The sequence below is a fragment of the Bufo gargarizans genome, chromosome 1 (genome assembly GCF_014858855.1).
Source record: "Bufo gargarizans isolate SCDJY-AF-19 chromosome 1, ASM1485885v1, whole genome shotgun sequence".
NCBI lineage: Eukaryota > Metazoa > Chordata > Amphibia > Anura > Bufonidae > Bufo > Bufo gargarizans.
Genome location: NC_058080.1, coordinates 184,793,259 through 184,810,085, shown reverse-complemented (window position 1 = coordinate 184,810,085; position 16,827 = coordinate 184,793,259). Strand labels below are relative to the sequence as shown.

Sequence of the window (16,827 nt, the reverse complement as noted above, 5' to 3'; positions counted from 1 at the left end):
ACTTCCTCAGGAAGGGAATGGGGATGAGTGACTCAATTAGACCATCACACCTTACGCTGATAAGTGCCATGCTCTTATGTTGAAATCTTTATCTAGGCCTATCATGAAACATAACTTTTAATTCGATATAAAGATAAAACACACCACTGTGATGCAATATTCTAAAAAAGCAAGGGGTCCAAGCCTGGTACCCCAGCACTGGTAGATAAAGAAAAATCCTGCTCCACCTAGAGATAGGTGCGAGCGGTCTTACCAGACCAATACGTATGGTGGGACCAGGAGAGGTTTCAAGGAAGGCAAATTCGGAGGACATCAGATGTAGGTCCATTGGATAGCCAAGGTGGTCGACGGTGTCTTTATAGATGAAGGAGCTCTGTGCCCTAATATACCCTATTCAAGGGGTAGAGGGGCTAGTTTCGTTCTACCTATCTATACAGAGCACCCGCCCCGACAGGGACGACCCCGTCCGGATACCTGTCCCTACTTGGGCCTGATCCCTAAATCTTAAGGTTATCGTGACCAGCTAAATGCGCTCCTGATGTCCCGACGTGGCATGTTTCTATCTGTGTCGACTCTTCAGGGGAATTTGTACAAAAGGGAAAAAGGATGCCGCAGGTGTACAGCCTGCAGCGGCAAATGATTCAAAGATGAATGCCTCTCAGGTGGGAGGATGAATGTGTCCGAAGGATATGATAATCCTACACTAATAGATCAGGAGAACGTGATAATCCTAAATTGTGCGGGTCTCCTATGGTTGGGAGAGAAACTACCAGCAACAATAATGCACTTGGACAGTGGATTTTAAAGCATACTTGCACGCAAGTATCCGTTCGTGGGGAGGAGGTCTATTCGGACCGCCTCCCCACGAACGGCGTCGGCTTTTCAATTGCTTGTATATTGGAGTGCTTTATTGAGCCTATACACATTTAGAGCTCTATTTGTTGATACTATTTCTAGGCCTATCATGAGAACACTACCTACCTTAATTCCATGTGAATTTGAAATTTTACTTATTCCATTTTATTAAATTAGCGAAAAAAATTTAAATTTGGTTTTTGCTTTCTCATTATTGGGGATTGAGTGCAGATTGACAGGGAAAACATGTTTAGTTTTTTATTTTAGTTTTTCATTTTTAGCACAAAGGCTGCACCATAACAAAAAGTCAAAAAAACTGAAATGGACTGAAGACTTTCTGAATGCACTGTATCTTATAATCTTTTTTCCACTGGTGATTGTTAATTATAGATAATCATTTTAGCCTTGTTGTGCCCTCCATATACAAACTTGCTAGTGGGCTTGTGGGGAGCTTATACAGAGCAGTGTAATAGGCAGAGCTTCAGTATAAAGCTTGATTGACAGTAACATGGATACACACATGCAATTTTTTATGCAATTTGAGGTACAGTTATTTTTAGAATTCTTTTTGCCAAACCCAGATATGGATCCGACAGCAAAAAAAAATCCTTTCTTTTATATTTTCTATGCTTTTTGAATCCACTCCTGGCTTTGGCTCAAAAACTGCTTCAAAAACTGGAAGTGGGATTTTAACCTAATGTTTGAGCCTCTTGGCATCATCAGAATAAAACTGGACATGGATTTAAGGCTCTTTTACAACACAGGGAGCATTGTAAGGCTACTTTCACACTAGCGTTCGGGCGGATCCGTTCTGAACGGATCCGCTCATAATAATGCAGACGGAGGCTCCGTTCAGAACGGATCCGTCTGCATTATATTAGCAAAAAAAAGCTAAGTGTGAAAATAGCCTGGGACGGATCCGTCCAGACTTTCAATGTAAAGTCAATGGGGGACGGATCCGCTTGAAGATTGAGCCACATTGTGGCATCTTCAAACGGATCCGTCCCCATTGACTTACATTGAAAGTCTGGACGGATCCGCACGGATCCGCACGCCTCCGAACGGCCAGGCGGACACCCGAACGCTGCAAGCAGCGTTCAGCTGTCCGCCTGTCCGTGCGGAGGCGAGCGGAGCGGAGGCTGAACGCCGCCAGACTGATGCAGTCTGAGCGGATCCGCCTCCATTCAGACTGCATCAGGGCTGGACGGCTGCGTTCGGGTCCGCTCGTGAGCTCCTTCAAACGGAGCTCACGAACGGAAACCCGAACGCTAGTGTGAAAGTAGCCTAAGTAAGCTGAATGATGGAGCAAAGCTTCAAGTGGTTGTCCTGGATCTTGATCTTGATATTGATGACCTATCCTCAGGATAGACCATCAATACTAGATTGCCAAAGGTCCGATACCCTGCTCCCTAGCTGATCAACTGTTAGGCCTCATGCACATAGCCGTTGTGTGGCCATGGCCGTATTGCGGCCCACATACGGTCAGTCCGCAATACACGGGCACTGGCCTGTGTGCACTCCGCATCAAGATTGCGGACCCATTCACTTTGAATGGGTCCGCAATCACGGAGATGTGGAACAGAAGCACGGATCGGAACCCCACAGAAGCACTACGTGGTGCTTCTGTGATGTTTATGGCCGTGCCTCCACACCGCAATAAAAATAGATCTTGTTCTACTTTTTTGTGGTGCTTATCGTGAGGATGTGCCAGCAGTATCAAAATTCTGGATAACCCCTTTAATGGGAATGTGTCATCAGAAAAGGATATATTGTTTAAATCAAGCTTTTATGTTAGTTGTATGTTTTTAGAATTTTTTGTGATATTTTTAAAAATGTCCCATCCTGCAGATTTTGCAAAGGCTACTAAGTGTAATATGCTGACACTTCATGTTCTGTGCAGATAACAGTTGTACAGTCATCTCATCACAGGCAGGATTACAACGGAAGGGGTATGGGAAACCTGCGGCACTCCAGTTGTTGTGAAACTACAACTCCCAGCATGCATACTTGCTCTGCTCTTCTCAGAACTCTTATCGAAATAAATGGAAAATGCTGGATTCACAGCAGCTGGAGTGCCACAGGTTGCTCACCCCTGATTTCTGTTCTGTGCAGATCACTTTTGTACAGTCGTCTCAGGCAGGAATAAAACGAGAGAGAGAATTTTATATATATATATATATATATATATATATATACACACACATATATATATATGTGTATATTATTCTCTCTCTCGTTGTATTCCTGCCTGAGACGACTGTTCAAAAGTGATCTGCACAGAACAGAAAGTCTTTACAGCAGCCGTATGGGTAACAGATACTGCTGTGAAGCAGATCTCCAAATGTTATCAACAGCTTAGGCAAAATAGCTTTCTCTATGATTTTACATAGAAAATATCATAGAAAATTAAAACAGATTAGAAAAAAAAGAATGTGTGTTGTTCTTTGGTTTTAATTGGCAGAAAAATATCAGCCCGTTAACATTGAAAAAGTAAATGGCAGATGAGCACCATCCAAAGAGTAGCGACTCTTATATATAATCCTTATATATTAGGGATACTTTCACACTAGCGTTTTTCTTTTCCGGCATAGAGTTCCGTCACGGGCTCTATACCAGAAAATAACTGATCAGGCATATCCCCATGCATTCTGAATGGAGAGTAATCCTTTCAGTTTGCATCAGGATGTCTTCAGTTCAGTTGTTTTTACTGATCAGGCAAAAGATAAAACTGTAGCATACGGTTTTATTTCCGGCAAAAAAAAACTCAAGACATGCCTTAATGCCGGATCCGGCATTTTTCCCCATAGGAATGTATTCGTGCCGGATCCGGCATTCAAAATACCGGAATGCCGGATCCGTCCTTCCGGCCTGCGCATGCACAGACCGATAAAAATGTGAAAAAAGATACAAGACGGATCCGTCTGTCCGCATGACAAGCGGAGAGACGGATCCGTCCTTGCAATGCATTTGTGAGAGGGATCCGCATCCAGATCCGTCTCGCAAATGCTTTCAGTTAGCGGCAGATCGGCGGATCCGGCAGCCAGTTCCGACGACGGAACTGCCCGCCAGATCACACTACCGCAAGTATGAAAGTAGCCTAAGGCGCTGTAAAACGCTCAACAGGTAAGAACCAATGATTCCCTATGGGAATGGTTCTCACCTGAGCGTTTTACAGCGCGTACGATCACGCTGTAAAACGCCCGACGCCTCAAGAAGTACATGAGCTTCTTTGGGGCGTCTTGTTGCGCGTTCCCGTACATAGACTTTAGCGGGAACGCGCGACAATAGTTGTTCGCTTGTCTCTGTATGCGCGATTGCAAACGCCCGTACAATCGCGCATACAGAGCGCTCCATCGCGAACACTCAGGTCTGAACCCAGCGTAACCAGTTTTTTCAAGCATCTCTTCCATCTTTGCAGAATGCAGTTTCAAATAATTTTACTAATATTGCAGGCGCTCTGAAAACTGTTTACTATTAGGCAGTGAAGAGCCAGCTGTGAAAGCAGTTGTTGTGTTATAGGTGAATAGAGGTAATGTTATTCCTTTACTGCGGGAGGAGAAATAAAATACAGTCCCAGTTTGGAGATAATCTAATTTGCTTTAGAGACGCTAGACTACATGTTTCATAACATGACATATAACAGGAAAAACAAGCCTATAATTACTCATGCAACTGTGTTATTGTTGATTGCCACTCCTAGAATATTAACTCAAACAGCAGTTATTTTGTAGTATAAAAACATATCTATGCACCCCTCCCCCATACCCACTTGCACAAATTGCAGAGTCTAGTCTAGTGCATAAAGCATTATGCATCTCTTGTGTGTCTTGAAAGGAAATGCTGTTTCAAGGCTCTTATTTTCAGTATTTCTACTCCCTCCGGGTATATCATTAATTTACATGTGTCACAGATGGATATATTGTATAACAAATGTTTGTATCCAGTATTCACAGGCTTACAATAGCAGCAAAAGAAAATACCCATGGAGAATTTTAGGACAGAACTGTGATATAATCTGTGAAATAGTATGAAAATCTAAGTAGCTCAATGCCAAACACAAATATTACTAGAAAATGCAATCTCTACCTTATGACATAATAAATAATTCCCAGCTGCCACCCTTTCCTGTTCATCTGCCACCAATACAGTGCTTAAATATGGGGTCCGATGAACATAAAATCTGATATGGACTTTAAAAATGTTATGTATTACTACTTATTGAAGTCAATCGGCTGTTGAGTTTAATGTATTGTTGAGTATGCAGAAACTGATAATTGCTAATAAATATACCAGGAAAGGTCTTTATCATGCCAAAAATGGCCAGTTTGGCCAAAATACATCTAAGTGTATGGCCTGCTTTTTGCTAAAAAGCTACCAGTCCTCTATATTTCTAACGCTAGGTTCAGACCTGTGCGTTCGCGATGGATCGCTCTGTATGCGCGATTGTACGGGCGTTTGCAATCGCGCATACAGAGACAAGCGAACGCCCATTGTCGCGCGTTCCCGCTAAAGTCTATGTACGGGAACGCGCGACAAGACGCCCCAAAGAAGCTCATGTACTTCTTGGGGCGTCGGGCGTTTTACACAGCGATCGTACGCGCTGTAAAACGCTCAGGTGAGAACCATTCCCATAGGGAATCATTGGTTCTTGCCTGTTGAGCGTTTTACAGCGCGTAGGAACGCGATGTAAAACGCTCAGGTCTGAACCCAGCCTAAACTGCGGACAGCACTAAGTAGAGGCTGGGAAAGCTGAACAATCATTCCTTTTATGGAGCTTTTATTATTAGGAGTAGTGTGAAAATGAACCTTTATTCTGCCGATTTCAAATGTCAGATGGGTCTAGACTAGCTACTATAACACTCCCTATGGATAAGTATACACCTACTTTAATACTGCCCCCTATGAACAACAATATAACTTTATTACGATGCCCCCCCCCCCCCCCCCACACACACACACACACACACACACACACACACACACTAGAATGTTGCTACTGACTGCCTTCTATGGTCACATCCAGTGCCTGGATCTTCTTCCTGTATAATGATCTGCACATACAACAGTGAGTTGCTTCCTGTTTTACCGTGAATTCTGAGATCCGGGAATAAAACAGAGAGTTCACATCATCATTATTTTTCTTTTCTTCTGATCCCTGTAGATGAACATAAAAATAAAGAACAAAAATGGATCCTGTGCATCAGTTATATACATTTGGCATCCGTTTGAGCCATTTCTGCGTGACATCCATTTTTTTAGATGGGAAAAAAAGTACTGCTTGCAGGACTTTGTTTCCCGGCTAGACAAACTAATCTCAGAAATGGCTCAAACGAATGCCAAATGTGTATAAGTGATGCACAGGATGCCCCCTCACTCCCAAAGTAGTCACAAAGCTTGTTCTATATTGTCCCTGTCCATATCTGCCAGCAGTCACATTCAGTCTCGCCATCCTTCAAAGTAGTAACAAATCTTGTCTTCCGTCATCCCCAGAAATCACTCAGGCTCACAAACCCACCCTACCCCCCAAACTAGTCACAAAGCTAATTTCTATCACCCTTCCCATAATCTCCAGCAATCTTATTCTGGGTCACCAACCCCCAAAGTAGTCAGAAAGATAAATCTCCATCATCTCCTTCTTCCATCTCCCCAGATGTTAGATAGAGGTTCATAATTTCCCCAACCCCTAAGGAAGTCAGAAAGATCATTCCCCATCAACGCCTTCCCCACATCCCACCAGCAATGACATTCAAGTTCTACATCCTGCAAAGTACTCAGAACGTTCATTCCCCATAGTCTCTTTCCCCCCCATCCCCCAGTAATCACTTTCAGGTTCTGAAACCACTAAAGTATCCAAAGTAGTCAGAACACACATTCCTGATTATCGCCTTCCTCCCATCCACACAGCAATCACATTCAGGTTTTCCATTCCCCCAACCCCCAAAGTAGTAATGACGTTTATTTACCTTCTTTTTCCCCTCAGTAACTACTTTCAGGTTCTGCACCCTCATAGTAGTCACGAAGCTTGTTCCCTATTGATCCTAATTCCCCCTTCCATTGACCCCAGCAATCACATTCAGGCTCACCACTCCCAAAATAGTGGCAGTAGTCAGAAAGCTCATCCCTTCTCTTCCCATCATCTCTTTCCTGCGATCCTTCCACAATTACATTTAGAGTCTCCATTTCACCAACCCCCAAAGTAGTCAGAAAGCTTGTTCCCTGTCATCTTTCCCCCACCAATCATATTCAGGCTCTCTATCCCCCTTCCAACCCCTTCACCAGTCCATTACATACTTTTCAGATCGTGCTAGTTCTGAGACACTTGAGGAAGCTGAATGGAGACAGACAAGCAGCGCTGAGTGGAATTGTGTAGAGCCATAGTGAGCCCCACTTTCTTCGCCAACTCTTCTTTGGTGGGCTGCGTAAGGGGCAGGCCTTTTCCTAACAGATGTTCCTAGTGTGTGGCGCGGATGTTAAGTGAAGACAGTTTTTTATTTTTTATTATTAAATCAGCAGCAGTGCAAGTCGCAAATGGTGACAAGACCAAAGTCTTGACATTTGCAAATTCTTGGTTGCATTGGCAACCATTTTGGGTACTTTCTAGAGTCCTAGGTTGACTGCTACAGCTGTCATGCAGAGGGTAGGGCTTGTAGAGTAGCTCAATGCAAAGAGCTCTTCTCAGTAAAGCACTGCCTCCTGCAGGAGCTATAACTGGAAGTATAAATGTTCATACATTACTTCATAATAAAAACTGCACAAAAGAAATGTTTGTCCTGCTTTCCCCAGCCCCTAATTTGTGATGTCAGTAGTTTAGCACAATCAAAACAGCTGACAGACTCCCTTAAAAACATTTGAGTCTTAGAAGAACAATATTGTTTGTACAAAGAGGTGGAAAAATATTATCTTACTAATAACTTTCTAAAATGTTTTTTTTTTTTTTTTCTTGTAGGTATTAATGACCAAGGATTGTACAGGGTTGTGGGGGTGAGTTCAAAGGTCCAGAGACTACTGAGTTTGTTAATGGGTATGCAATTTTAATTTTTTATTTTTATTGTTTTGTAGTTTAATCTTTCAGAGTAAACCTGCCATTTTCTCAGAAGCTGTATTAGCAACTCATATTGGATGTTCATGACAAAATTGTTTGACGATACTATATTAAGATTCAAAGTTACAATATACAGTGGAGATTAAAAGTTTGTGAACCCTTCAGAATTTTGTACATTTCTGCATAAATTTGACCTAACACTACATTAGGTTTTCATACAAGTCCTAAAAGTAGATAAAGATAACTAACCCAAAGAAATAAGGCAAAAATATAAGACTTGGTCATTTTTTTATTGAGAAAATGAATCCAATATCACATGTCTGTGAGTGGCAAACATATGTGAACCTTTTTTTTTTTTTTTTAGCATCTACCTTGTATAGCAATAACTAAACTAAACATTTCCAGTAATTGTTGATTAGTTCTGCACTTCGGCTTGGAGGAATTTTAGCTCGTTACTCCATACAAAACAGCTTCCACTCTTTTAAGTTGGTAGGTATCTGTCACTGATGGTGTTACAGAAAACTAGAAGACACAAATGAAGATCCGACTGACTTGATCCAAAACTAAGGAACAAATAGGGTAAGCCCTGTAACAGCCCTAGCTCTCTCCCTTACTGCTCAGCCTATGCAAAAATCTCACTGGTAGAAAATTGCATACCCTCGTTCCTCGACTGTATGACACCTGAACACCCTATAATAGTGAGGGGACACGACAACCGGCTCCCTACACTTAATATGGAGGGAGTCAGGGTCACCTAGGATCAAGCCAACAGGCAAACAGAAATAAAGAAAACAGACTTGCTTGTGGATGCAGCAGTAACAGCTTCTAGCATCAGCATACTCCAGGAAGTTGTATAAACCGCAAAGTGATGCAGTATGGGAGGGGATTTAAAGGGATGCAATCAGTGCAACTAGATGACAGCTGAGAGAGGGAAACGAGATGACAAAACAAAAGCAAAACAAAAGAACCTCAGGCAGGAGGTTCTGAAGAACGTCTGTCAGAGCTTCTCAGATGTCTGGCGGTGACAGTACCCCTCCTTCTACGAGTGGACTTCGGACACTCAGAGCCCACCTTCTCAGGATAGGACCTATGGAAAGCCCTGATGAGACGAGTGGCCTTAATGTCCGTCACTGGGACCCACATCCTCTCCTCAGAACCATAACCCTCCCAATGAACGAGGTACTGGAGAGAACTGCGGACAACACGGGAATACACAATCCTAGAGACCTGAAATAAGATTACCATCAACCACAATCGGAGGAGGAGGCAAAGAGGAGGGTACAGTGGGTTGGACATAAGGTTTTAATAGGGACTTGTGAAAAACATTATGGATCTTCCAAGTCTGAGGAAGATCAAGACGGTAGGCAACGGGATTGATGACGGACAAGATTTTGTAAGGCCCAATAAACTTAGGACCCAACTTCCAGGAGGGAACCTTCAATTTGATATTCTTAGTAGACAACCATACCAGATCAGCAACATTCAGGTCTCTTATCCGCCACATGCTTATATCTCTCACTCATGCTCTTTAGATTATCCTGAATCTTTTGCCAAATAGATGACAAAGACGAGGAGAATCTCTCCTCGTCGGGTAAACCAGAAGCCTCTTCTCCAGAGAATGTCCCAAACTGCGGATGAAACCCATATGCACCCAAAAATTGTGACTTATCAGATATGTCTCCAGATTCTGATTGACGCGCTCTGTTTGGCCATTCGACTGCGGGTGGAAAGCAGAAGAGAATGACAACCGAACCCCCAAGCGAGAACAGAAGGCCTTCCAGAATCTGGAAACAAACTGCGTGCCCCTATCAGAGACTATGTCTGATGGGATACCATGCAGTTTGACAATGTGATCAATAAATGCCTGTGCCAGCGTTTTAGCATTGGGAAAGCCAGGAAAATAAACAAAATGCGCCATTTTGCTAAAACTGTCCACCACCACCAGAATCACCGTCTTCCCCGAGGAGCGAGGCAGGTCTGTAATGAAATCCATGGACAGATGTGTCCAAGGACGGGAAGGCATGGGTAACGGAAGGAGCGGAACCGATGGCCGTGAATGAGGGACTTTGGCACGAGCGCAGGTCTCGCAGGCTGCCACAAAACCCTCAACCAGAATCTCCGAGCAATGAGATCCACTGTGGCTCTACCCCCCGGGTGCCCAGCAAGGACAGTATCGTGGTGCTCCTTAAAAACCTTGTGTCGTAAAGTGAGAGGCACAAACAACCTCCCAGGAGGACAAAGATCAGGAGCCTCTGCTTGGGCTGCCTGAACCTCTGCCTCCAATTCAGGACAAAGAGCAGACACAACCACCCCTTCAGCCAAAATGGGACCCGGGTCTTCAAAGTTCCCCCCTCCCGGAAAACAAAGTGACAGGGCATCCGCCTTCACATTCTTAACCCCAGGGCGGAACGTGACAACAAAATTAAACCTTGAAAAGAACAAAGACCATCTGGCCTGTCTTGGGTTCAGACGCTTGGCAGACTCCAAGTAGGCCAGATTCTTATGGTCGGTAAACGCGGTAATAGAGTGTCTGGCTCCCTCTAGCCAATGGCGCCATTCCTCAAAAGCTAACTTGATGGCCAACAACTCCCTATCTCCCACATCGTAATTTCTCTCTGCGGAGGATAGTTTCTTCGAGAAAAAGGCACACTGTCGCCATTTGGCAGGAGAGGGACCCTGAGACAAGTCCGCAACCACACCCACCTCAGAAGCGTCCACCTTAACTATGAAGGGCAAAGAGATATCAGGTTGTACCAAGATGGGAGCGGAAGCAAAACTCTCCTTGATACTAGAAAAGGCCTTATGCGCCTCTACCGACCAGGAGGAGAAATCTACCCTCTTTCTAGTCATATCAGTGAGTGGTTTAACAACAGAGGAATAATTCTAAATAAACTTCCTGTAATAATTGGCAAAACCCCAAAAACGCATCAGCGCCTTCTGATTCTCAGGAAGCTCCCACTCAAGCACAGCGCGGACCTTCCCGGGGTCCATGCGAAAACCAGAAGCGGAGAGAAGAAACCCCAGAAATGGAATTTCTGGAACCGCAAACACACATTTTTCCAGTTTAGCGTACAATTTATTCTCCCACAGGATGAGCAAGACCTGACGTAGGTGGTCCTTATGAGTTTTGAAATCAGGAGAAAAATAATCAAAATGTCATCTAGATACACTAGTACAAATTTCCCCATTAAATGATAAAAAATGCTGTTCACAAAATGCTGAAAGACGGCTGGAGCATTCATCAAACCAAAAGGCATAACCAAATTCTTAAAATGGCCCTCAGGGGTATTGAAGGCCGTCTTCCATTCGTCTCCTTATCTGACCCTGACCAGGTTGTATGCCCCTCTTAAATCCAACTTGGAAAAAACTTTAGCCCCAACAATCTGGTTAAACAGGTTCGGGATCAGAGGAAGCGGTTAAGGGTCACGAATTGTGATACTGTTCAGCTCCCTGAAATCCAGACATGGTCTTAAAGGGCTTCTGTCACCCCACTAAAGTGATTTTTTTTTTTTGGGCTGGTGAAATTAGTTATATTGCGATATATCACAATATAATTGTGTTACTTACTTTGATCCAGCAGTTTCTTCAAAAAACGAAGTTTTATCATATGTAAATTCGGTCTCTAACAGCAAGTAGGGCGGCTACTTGCTGCTAGCTGCTGCAGAAATCCGCCCCCTCGTCTTGTTGATTGACAGGGCCAGCCGGGATCTCCTCCTCCGGCCAGCCCTGTCGGCATTTCAAAAATCGCGCGCCTCTGTTGATTCGGCGCAGGCGCTCTGAGATGAGGAGGCTCGTCTCCTCAGCACTTCCTCAGTGCGCCTGCGCCAATGACGTCTTCTATTTCGGTGATGTCATCGGCGCAGGCGCACTGAGGGAGTGCTGAGGAGACGAGCCTCCTCATCTCAGAGCGCCTGCGCCGAATCAACAGAGGCGCGCGATTTTTGAAATGCCGACAGGGCTGGCCGGAGGAGGAGATCCCAGCTGGCCCTGTCAATCAACAAGACGAGGGGGCGGATTTCTGCAGCAGCTAGCAGCAAGTAGCCGCCCTACTTGCTGTTAGAGACCGAATTTACATATGATAAAACTTCGTTTTTTGAAGAAACTGCTGGATCAAAGTAAGTAACACAATTATATTGTGATATATCGCAACATAACTAATTTCACCAGCCCAAAAAAAAAAAAATCACTTTAGTGGGGTGACAGAAGCCCTTTAAAGAACCATCTTTTTTCTTAACAAAGAAAAAAACAGCGGCAACAGGTGACTTTGAGAGTCGTGTGTGTCCCTTTCTCAGGCTCTCAGAGATATAAGCACGCATAGCGACCCTTTCAGGTTGGGAGAGATTGTATAAACAATATTTAGGCAGCTTGGCGCCTGGGATGAGATTAATAGGGCAATCGTACTCCCTGTGAGGGGGCAGCTCCTGAACACCACTCTCAGAAAACACATCCGAAAATTCTGAGAGAAAAGATGGTACAGTCTTAGTAGAAACCTCTGAAACAGATGTGGTGAGGCAATTCTCTCTGCAAAAGTCACTCCAACCATTTATTTGCCTCGCTTGCCAATCAATGGTGGGATTATGTTTAGTGAGCCAGGGTAGCCCCAACACTAGAGGAGTAGGCAAGCCGCTTAGGACAAAACATGACACATCCTCAACATGTGTATCACTCACAATCAAACGGATATTGTAAACTATGCCCTTTAACGAGTTCTGAGAAAGTGGAGCGGAATCAATAGCAAAAACAGGTATATCCTTTCCCAAAGTGCATACCTGGAAACCATGTGTTATAGCAAATTGATTATCAATGAGATTAACAGCTGCTCCACTATCTACAAAAATCTCACAAAAAATGTTCTTGCTCTCTAGCGCCACCCTGGCAGGTAGGACAAAACGGGAACTACAAACAAACGGAAAACATTCAATTTCCGCATCAACCTTGCCAATAGTAACAGATGGAATGTTTTTAGAGGATTTTTTTCTTTTTGTTTCTTCATTACTCACAAAATCTCCTAGAGGGACTGCCTGAATCTCCTAGAGGGACAAACATTTGCCAAATGATTTATACCTCCACAACAAAAACAAACCCTCCTCTGAGAGCTGAATCTTCTATTGTCAGAGGCAAGCAAACCCAGCTGCATGAGCTCCTGCTCAGAAGGGATTGAGAGAGACTGAGACCCATGCACACTGAATGAGACCGCCGCACTGTCCTTGAACTGAGTATGACAAGAAGAAGTGATCTCTCCCCTCTCTCTAAGACGCCTGTCAATATGAACGGCCCAAGACATGGCAGACTCCAAAGACATAGGTCTCTCATGAAAGGCAAATGCATCTTTCAATCCCTCTGAAAGACCATGGCAAAATTGACTTCGGAGTGCAGCATCATTCCAACCAGTATCAGCTGCCCATCTCCGAAATTCTGAACAGTATATCTCTGCGGACTGTTTACCCTGGCATAAAAGACGTAGTCTAGACTCAGCCAGAGCAATACGATCCGGATCATCGTATATCTGACCCAGGGCTAAAAAAAATTCTTCCACTGAACGGAGGGGCCGTGCCCTGACTGGCAGCGAAAAGGCCCAAGACTGAGCGTTATCCCTGAGCAGCGAGATGATGATCCCCACCCTCTGCTCCTCATCACCAGAGGAATGGGGAAGTAGGCGAAAATGGAGTTTGCAAGTCTCTCTAAAACGAACAAAATTCTCACTACCCCCAGAGAACGTATCCGGGAGCGAGATCTTAGGCTCAGAACAAACTCCATGAACGCAAGCTGAACCGGTCACCTGAAATTTTTATACAGTTTTACGGAGCTCTGCTACCTCCAATGAAAGACCCTGAATGCGTTCAGTCAAAAGTGAAACCAGATCCATGCTTGAGACGGTTTTGGCGGTTTATAATGTCACGGATGGTGTTACAGAAAACTAGAAGACACAAATGAAGATCCGACTGACTTGATCCCAAACTAAGGAACAAAAAGGGTAAGCTCTGTAACAGCCCTAGCTCTCTCCCTTACTGCTCAGCCTATGCAAAAATCTCAATGGTAGAAAATTGCATACCCTCGTTCCTGACACCGGAACACCCTATAATAGTGAGGGGACACTACCACTGGCTCCCTACACTTAATACGGAGGGAGTCAGGGTCACCTAGAATCAAGCCAACAGGCAAACAGAAATAAAGAAAACAGACTTATCTTGTGGATGCAGCAGTAACAGCTTCTAGCATCAGCATACTCCAGGAAGTTGTATAAACCGCAAAGTGATGCAGTATGGGAGGGGATTTAAAGGGATGCAATCAGTGCAACTAGATGACAGCTGAGAGAGGGAAACGAGATGACAAAACAAAAGCAAAACAAAAGAACCTCAGGCAGGAGGTTCTGAAGAACGTCTGTCAGAGCTTCTTAGATGTCTGGCGGTGACAGTTTCCTCCCATGAACTGCTCACTTCAGGTCCTTCCATCCACAACATTTCTATTGGATTAAAGGGGTTGTCTGCTTTCTTTAGGGTACATTCACACGTTTGTATGTGTTTTGTGGATCCGCAAAACACGGACACCGGCAATGTGCGTTCCGGACAAGAATAGGACATGTTCTATTTTTTTTGCAAATGTGCATGTGGACAGCACATTCCAGCCCCGTTAGAAATGAATGGGTCCGCCCCTTTTACGCAAAATTGCAGAACGGATGCGGACCAATTTTGCGGACATGTGAATGGACCCTTTATATTGATGACTTATTTTCAGGATAGATCATCATATCAGATCAGTGGTAGGCTGACTCTTGGCATCCCCCCCCCCCCCTCCGATCAGCTGTTTGAAGAGAAAGCAGTGCTAATGCCAGCACTGCCTTCTCTTCATTGTTTACCTTTCTTGCCGTCGCAACCACAGCAGTGAGCAGGTGTAATTACAACTAAGCCGTCCCATTCACTTCAATGGGAAGGCTGCTTCCTGTTTAAGTGAATAGTAAGAAACCGTCCATTTAAAGCGAATGGGACGGCTAAGATGTAATTACATCTGCTCAGTGCTGCGGTTGTGATGGCGAACAGTTAAACGGCGAACAGAAGGCAGCACTGGTTGCTTTCTCTTCAAACAGCTGATTGGCCAGGAGTCAGCCCCCCCGCCAATCTGATATTAAAAGGAACCTGTCACCTCCAAAAAAAATCTGAAGCCGCCAGCAGTACTTGAGAGTAGCCAGCAGTGTGTTTCTGACGATTGTTTTGTTCCTGAATGCAGATGCGGCAAAAGCTCTGAAAACGTTCCTTTATGCCCTGCCGGCGCGCTTCTCTAGACATGTTTGAAGTTAAGGGGGCAGCGGCCTCCTTGATTCAAGTCACGGTAACCACGCCCCCTTCCCTGCCTCTTCGCTGTGACTGACAGCGCTTATGCAGAGATTACCGCAAAGCCAGCCAAACTGCTGGCTGTCAGTCACAGAGAAGGAGCAGGGAAGGGGTTGTGGTTACCTTGACTTGAATCAAGGATGCCGCTGCCCTCTTGACTTCAAGCATGTCTAGAGAAGCGTGTCGGCAGGGGATAAAGGAACGTTTTCAGAGCTTTTGCCGCATCTTCATTCAGAAACAAAACCATCGTCAGAAACACACAGCTGGCTACTCTCAGGTACTGCTGGCGGCTTCAGATGGTTTTTGGAGGTTCCCTTTAATGACCTATCCTGAGGATAGGTCATCAATATAAAAAAAAAATGGACAACCCCTTCAAGGTCAGGACTTCTGACTTGTCCATTCCAAAACTTTAACTGTATTCTTCTTTAACCATGGTTTGGTAGAATGTGTGCTTAGGGTGGTTGTCTTGCTGCATGAACCACATTTTCTTGAGAATCAATTTACGTACAGATGTTCTGACACTTTCCTTTTCAATTTTCTGGTACAATTGAGAATTCATTGTTCCATCACTGATAGCAAGCCAACTTGCCCCAGATGCAACAAAACATGATAGACACTGTGTGTCACAGATGGGATGAAGTTTTTATATTGGAATGCAATGTTTTCCTTTCCCCAAACATAACATTTCTCATTTAAACCAGAATGTTCTATTTTGGTCTCCTCCATCCATTGTTCCATTTGCCTTCTGGCTTGTCCATGTGACATTTGTCAACAATGTTAATTTTGGAGAGCAGCAGCTTTTTCCTTGCAATCCTGACATGCACTTCATTCTTGTTCAGTTTCCTCCTGGTGGTGGACTCATGAACTTTAAAGCGCTTCTGTCACCCCCCAAAAGTCATTTATTTATTTTTAAGGCTAATTAAAATCCTTATACTGCGATTTTTCAATATATAGGGCTCTTACCCTTTTCTGTTGGCTAGTTTCTTTAAAAACTGCACTTTTATAATATGTAAATTGCCTCTCTACCAGCAAGTAGGGCGTCTACTTGCTGGTAGCCGCCGCATCCTCCTTTCAAAAAAACCTCATTCAGCGCAGGCGCTCTGAGAGAAGGACGCTCGCTTCCTCGGCACTTCCTCAGTGCGCCTGCGCCGATGACGTCTTCTCTTTCGGGTTTCCAGGTGATGTCATTGGCGCAGGCGCACTGAGGGAGTGCTGAGGAAGCGAGCGTCCTTATCTCAGAGCGCCTGCGCCGAATGAGGTGCAGGCGCTGGATTTGAATTGCAGACATGGTCAGTCGGAGGAGGAGAGCGCTCCCTGGCCCTGTCAATCAGTAGGAGGAGGGGGCTTTTTTTTTAAGGGAGGATGCGGCGGCTACCAGCAAGTAGACGCCCTACTTGCTGGTAGAGAGGTAATTTACATATTATAAAAGTGCAGTTTTTAAAGAAACTAGCCAACAGAAAAGGGTAAGAGCCCTATATATTGAAAAATCGCAGTATAAGGATTTTAATTAGCCTAAAAAATAAAAAAAATGACTTTCGCGGGGTGACAGAAGCCCTTTAAAATTACCTGATTCTTTTGTTTCTTAGAAGTTATCTTGGTTTA

At 44.3% G+C, this 16,827-nt stretch overlaps 1 protein-coding gene across 2 annotated transcripts in view; it reads left to right on the top strand.

The window, feature by feature from the left end:
• The window catches only part of ARHGAP10 (Rho GTPase activating protein 10), a 353,126-nt gene that overhangs the window by 158,861 nt on the left and 177,438 nt on the right, over positions 1-16,827 (top strand). For both annotated transcript variants that reach the window (XM_044300373.1, XM_044300381.1), the window contains exon 14: positions 7,802-7,876. In XM_044300373.1, the coding sequence (XP_044156308.1) occupies positions 7,802-7,876 (75 nt within the window). The remainder of the gene's footprint in view (positions 1-7,801; positions 7,877-16,827) is intronic.